The 6,000-nt window shown below is 51.0% G+C and overlaps 1 protein-coding gene across 1 annotated transcript in view; it reads left to right on the plus strand.

The window, feature by feature from the left end:
* LOC102265585 (epididymis-specific alpha-mannosidase) overlaps window positions 1–5,043 on the plus strand; it is a 45,340-nt gene extending 40,297 nt beyond the window's left edge. The window contains exons 17-19 of the mRNA XM_070371901.1: window positions 1,638–1,750; window positions 3,567–3,687; window positions 4,946–5,043. Of these exons, the coding sequence (XP_070228002.1) occupies window positions 1,638–1,750; window positions 3,567–3,687; window positions 4,946–5,043 (332 nt within the window). The remainder of the gene's footprint in view (window positions 1–1,637; window positions 1,751–3,566; window positions 3,688–4,945) is intronic.
* The last annotated feature ends 957 nt before the right edge of the window (window positions 5,044–6,000 follow it).

Genomic DNA, 6,000 nt, shown 5'->3' on the forward strand with positions numbered 1-6,000 from the left:
CCGAAGAATTGATGCTTTTGAACTGTGGTGTTGGAGAAGACTCTTGAGAGTCCAAGGGAAATCCAAGGAGATCCAACCAGTCCATCCTAAAGGAAATCAGTCCTGAATGTTCATTGGAAAGACTGATGCTGAAGCTGGAACTCCAATATTTTGGCCACCTGATGCGAAGAACTGACTCATTGGAAAAGACCCTGATGCTGGGAAAGATTGAGGGTGGGAGGAGAAGGGGATGACAGAGGATGAGATGGTTGGATGGCATCACTGACTCAAAGAGTTTGAGTAAACTCTGGGAGCTGGTGATGGACAGGGAGGCCTGGTGTGCTGCAGTCCATGGAGTTGCAAAGAGTTGGACACAACTGAGCAACTGAACTACTATTTATACTCTGAGCATCTCAAACTGGGGGCTGACTGTGCCTCAGCCAACCCCCTATTTCCAGAGACCCTCCAAGGGCTGGCACACTCCAGTGTAAGGTCTGCAGGATGAGAAGCAGGAGGGAAAGGAAGAGGCAGAGGCCAAATGCCACCTTTGTGGCTAATAAAGTGGGCATTGGAGGCTGTGGCTCTATCCTGCAGCCAGGTGACTTCCTAACACTGACCTCTGGGGCATTGCTCCATGTGTCACAGAAGAGAAAGGGGGAACCCCCTGGCATGGTAGAGCCTTCCCTATAGACCTGTGTGTGTTGCCAAGCCCGCTGAGAGCATGCCTCATGGAGGCAGTTGTACCTAAGAGGAGGAAAAGGGGCTGGACCAAGCAAATTCTTTCTTCTAAAGAGAAGTGAGTTGGGGCCAACTCTGGGGAGCATCAGTGGATGGTGTGAGGGTTCCCTGCCTCCCTAGACCATTAGAATCCCAAATCTCAATCACCATCTTCATCACAACCATATCTTCATCATCATCACCATCAACACCATAATCACCACCACCACCACCGTCATCGCATCATCCTTTTCGGGAGCCAGAAGACCTTGTCTGTGTCTAGAGCTGCAGTCTGTAAGCACCTCAACTAGGAAGGCAGAGAAGAGGTTTTGCAAGCCTCCTATGCTGCAGTAACAAAGAACCCAAATTCTCATGGTCCAAACACAACACAAGGTTATTTTGCCCTTACCCCACATATCCGGGGGTGGGGGGAGGCGGTCAGCAGGGAAGTTCTTCTCGTGTGGTCACCAGGGACCCAGCAGATGGATGCAGCATTACAACACATGCTTCCTCATCTCAGAGGCAGGAAAAAGCCTTGCTCATGGTTGGGTCATCCTTGGGGTTAGGAGACCCTTCACAGGGGCCAAGGCAGAGAGTATGTTCCAGAGATCTGGAAGATTTCAGGACAGGAACAGCGATGATCATAAAGTGAATGAGGATGAAGACTTTCCAGACATTGGCATCTATCCCTGTGTGGGTGGTGGGAAGCCTTAACATTGCCTGAGTCTGGGTTGGAATTCTCCCTTCTCCTTCTTCCTTCCATGCCAGCTGTGTGGCCTTGGACAAGTGCCTACCCCTCTCTGAGCTCTGGTTTCTTTGGTGTCAAGTGGGCACCATGTTTGCTGCTGCTTAGGGAGGTTGAAAATGTGAAAAGGAGGTGAGTGTGTAAAGTACCAGGCATGGTCAGGAGTCCTCATTGCCACCTGCCTTCTGCCCCCAAGACAATAAAGGAGAAGCCAAGGCAGAGTTCCGCCGAGTCCTGCTGCGGCTCCACCATCTGTATGAGGTGGACGAGGACCCTGTCTGGTCTCAGCCTGTGACGGTGAATCTGCAGGTAACCTGTCCCGCCCCACATCCCGCTCCTGGATCAGAGTCAGGACCCATGAGCAGATGAACGCAAGGCAGGCAAAGCCCAAGTGTGACGATCCTGACTCAGATGCCACCTTGGCAAAGACATGCATCAAGACCATCATGAAAGGGAGTGAGGGTCAGTGTCGGGGGGCATCAGGGCACCCCTACCCCGCTTCCTCTCTCTTCCTGGTCTTGATTTTTCAGTGATTCCAACATGCATGTGTTTTGTTTGTTTTCTCCTTTTTTCTCACGGTAAATCTTTATGAGAAGTGAAAGTGTTCATCGCTCAGTCGTGTCTGACTCTGTGACCCCTCGGACTATAGCCTGCCAGGCTACTCTGTCCATGGGATTCTCCAGGCAAGAATACAGGAGTGGGTTGCCATGCCCTCCTCCAGGGGATCTTCCCAACCCAGGGATTGAACCTGGGACTCCTGAATTACAGGCAGATTCTTTACCATCTGAGCCACCAGGGGACACTAAATCTTTTTATACAACACAAATAGCATTTGAGTTATCCAAAAAAAAAAACAAAAACCGAGGGAAATTTTGAACAGACTTCCTGGTAAGTGATCAGAGTCACACAGCCCAAGGTGAAAGTCCAGGCATCTCTGCTGGGTGTCTAGGCCTCTGGGCTCTGAGCCTCAGTCTACTCATCTGTAAATGGGGAGGTCAGATTCTTTGTCCAAAGGGATGCTGAGAGGTTTTGGGTGATGGTGTACACGCAGGTGCCTGGCACCCTGGGGGCTGATGGATATCTGTGCCCAGACTCCAACCTCAGTCCTCCTTCCCCTCCCGACCCCAACATCACCCTCTGACCCCCACCACCAGGTAAGGCTGTTTCTGCACAGCCCAGCCACATCCTTTCCCCAGAAGATATGTGAAGACACCTCATTTCTTTCCAGTCTGCACTTTTTATGGAGCTCTGAGCTCTTTAGTCATCTCCTGCTCACAGGGAATTTCTGTAAATCTCTCTGTTGTTGCCTTGGTTTCACTGATACCTGTGGTCTCAACGCAATCTGGGAGAATCCCAACAACCCCACCTGGAGCCAACGTTATGGTATCTTCCCAATGTCCCCCTTTCACAGCTCTTACCATGGAGACAGGGGTCGGGGAATGATCTCTTTCTTTGCCTCACTTTCATCAGAGACAAGGCCAACTTCATCTTCCCACCTGACCTTATCAGCGTGCTGGCCTTGTTTCTTCCTACTTGCCACCTCTTGCTCACGAGCTGGTACCAGCCTCAGAAGCAGATGTAGAGGTGGTGGGGGTGGGGCAGCGGGGAACGGAGTGGGGATGGTAGCAGCAGCGGAGCCTCACCCTCCACGCTTTCTCTTGCCATCAGCACAGGGGAGCTCCTGCAGAACAACCCCCAGCCGTCTGGTCAGCAGACTGTCCTCTCCAGGGCAGGGCCAGAATGACTGCCCTGCCTTCCCTTTTTGCACAGTCAGTGCATTTTGGGGAAAACAGGATGGATACCCAAGACTGACTTCATCCCAGGGGCATACAGGGCACCATCTGAGCATCTCCGGGAGGAGGGACTCAGTGATGAGAGCAGTTCTAAGTGCCTGCCACCTCCTGGCATGCCCATCCAGCTCAGCCCCACTGGGGAGAATGTGCCTCCCTGGCCTCAGTTTCTTCATCTATATAATGGGACTGCTGTTCTTTACATGGAGATTTACTCTGAGAATGACATGCAGGAAGATGTCATGCCCTGGGCCTGGGTGTTTCCATGCCTGCCGCTGTTTTGTCCTCTGCTCTGGGGCTGGGTGCTCACCCCTCTCTGTGCTTCTGTCCTGCAGTCTGTGCTGCAGGGTCTGGGCTCCGTGGTGTCCGTGGAGGAGCGCTCACTCACAGGGACCTGGGACGTGAGCACACTGCACCGCTGGCGCTGGCCAACTCAGGAACCTGGCCACCTCAGAGGTTTGTGCACCCCCGGTCCAGGCTGCCCTCCAGCCCGGGATTCCCTGCCTGCCCCTCACCTGGGCTCGGGAGCTGGACAGACCTGGCTCAGATCCCAACTCTGCCCCCTAAGACCTGTGTGACCCTGAACAAGCCGCTCTCCTTCTCTGAGTCTAAGCCTTCTTGAATCTACCACAGTAGGTTAAGGAAGGGTTCAATTCAATCTCCACTTGCCAGGACTCCACACAGAATGTGTGTGTGTGTCTGTGCGTGTGTGTTCGCGTGCGCGCGCGCACGTACACGCATGCGTGCACACATACGCGCATGCACACACGCCTACAGATATGTCCAAGATTACTATCCTGCCCAGAATGCAAGTGTACCCTCAGCAAGTTCTGACGTCTCCCGTGCAGTGCATCACATCGCACACCCCACAGTTAGCTCTTGGAAACCGCCTCAACCTGATTCATGCCTCTCAGTCTATACTTGTGCTGTTTCTTCTTGGAATGCCCTTGGACATCTGGACAGCTCCTAATCAAGCTCCCCCAGCTTCAGGTTTGGGTCAGCTGCCGCCTTTGCTCTGTCTTGCCCCTCATTTTGATCTGATTCTTTACCTCTTCTTTGTCTACTGCACATAACATAGTCTGGGTACATAGGTAGATACATAGTCACTATTTGGTAAATGGATGAATGGAAGCATGGTTGATAGGAAAAAAGGCTGTAAGAAAGGAAGGTAGGTAGATGGATGCTGGATGGGTGGATTATGGGTGATGGATGGATGATGGATGGATTGACAGATGACAGGAAGTAAGGAAGATGAATGAGCGATTTATGGATGGATAGAAGGAAGTGGAAGGAAGGAGAAAGGATGAAAGATGGATTGTTGAGTGGGTAGAAGTTGGATGGATGGATAGAAGTAAGAAAGATGGAGAGCAGCATGGATGTATGGATGGAAATGTGATGGATGAATGGATGGATGTAAGGAGGATGTATTGGTGGAGGATAGATGGATGGTTGGGTGGATGGACGATGGATGAACGGATGGAGGTTGGGTAGGTGAATGAGAATGAATGTATGTATGATTAGACCAAGAAATGGATGAATGGTTGGACTGAAGGATGGGTGGATGAATGGATAAATAGGTTTCATCCCAAGGGTGAAGCATGCAAGCGAGGGTGTAATAGGGAACAGTGTTGTGGGCGGATGCTGGAAAGAGGTGACCTGGGAAAGCTGGTGGCTCCAAGGGGCAACACTGGACAGATCATCTCTGTCCTCGCAGGCAATTCCAGCCATCCTTCACTGCACCCAGGGAGTTTCACCATCACCATCCATCCAAAGGAAATCCGGACGTTCTTCATTTACTTTAAAGAGAGATGAGCCCTTGGCAGATCCTGTGGCCCCAGGAAGAATAGCCAAGTGGAATGCTGAGCAGGAACAGCTGCCAATCTGGTGGGTGAAGGCAGGAAATGGATGGATGTGGGGTGTTTTGTTTCTCAAATAAAAACTTGCGTTAAGGATCTGTTTCTTCCCCTGCACACTAGAGCCAGCCTTCTCTCGCCCCTCCCTTCCTCTCATGAATGATACATACACGCTCACACTTCCTCCTCCATTCCAAGAGGCAAGACAGGAAGTTCCTCTAAAAACAGCAGGAATGCCCACAGTGGTGCCAAAATTCATCGGCCTGCAGGCCCTGTCGGTTCCCATCAGGACCAATGCTAAACATGGCCCTACTGTGTGCGGCTGCCCTCCCAGGGTGGACCCAGGCTGGTGACACCGGCACCATGTCTCTATCTGTGGTCCACGTGCGGGAGCTTCAGCACTGAGCTCTGTGCATGAGGCCAAGCTGAGCGTCCAACCCCAGGCTCCTCACCTGTACCAGGGAGGCACCTGCCGAGCAAGAAGGCCTCCCAGCTCAGGCACCAGGAGAGGAAAGAAAACCACACACCACATAAAACAGGGGATATTTAGTAGAAAAAGTATTAATGACAAGAAAACTGTAATATCCACTCTCAGGGCTGTGGCCAAAGAATTAAAAACACATGCTGACCAGAAACTATCCCAGGCAAATTAAAGGAAGCATTGTTCACAGTCGCCAAAAGCTGGACACAGCTCAAGTGTCCATCCGTAATACTTGGATACACCAAACCTGCCACATGTACACAGTAGAATACTCCTCAATTATAAAAAGGAGCAGAGAATCTTGTAATCATTATATGTAGTGAAGTACGCAGATACAAAAGAACACATACTGTCCAATTATGTTTATATGAATGTCCATATGTCCAAACTATTTAATGTTTATATAAATAGTCTAATATGTTAGGGAGAAGGCAA

This window comes from Bos mutus, chromosome 6 (assembly GCF_027580195.1).
Source record: "Bos mutus isolate GX-2022 chromosome 6, NWIPB_WYAK_1.1, whole genome shotgun sequence".
Lineage (NCBI taxonomy): Eukaryota > Metazoa > Chordata > Mammalia > Artiodactyla > Bovidae > Bos > Bos mutus.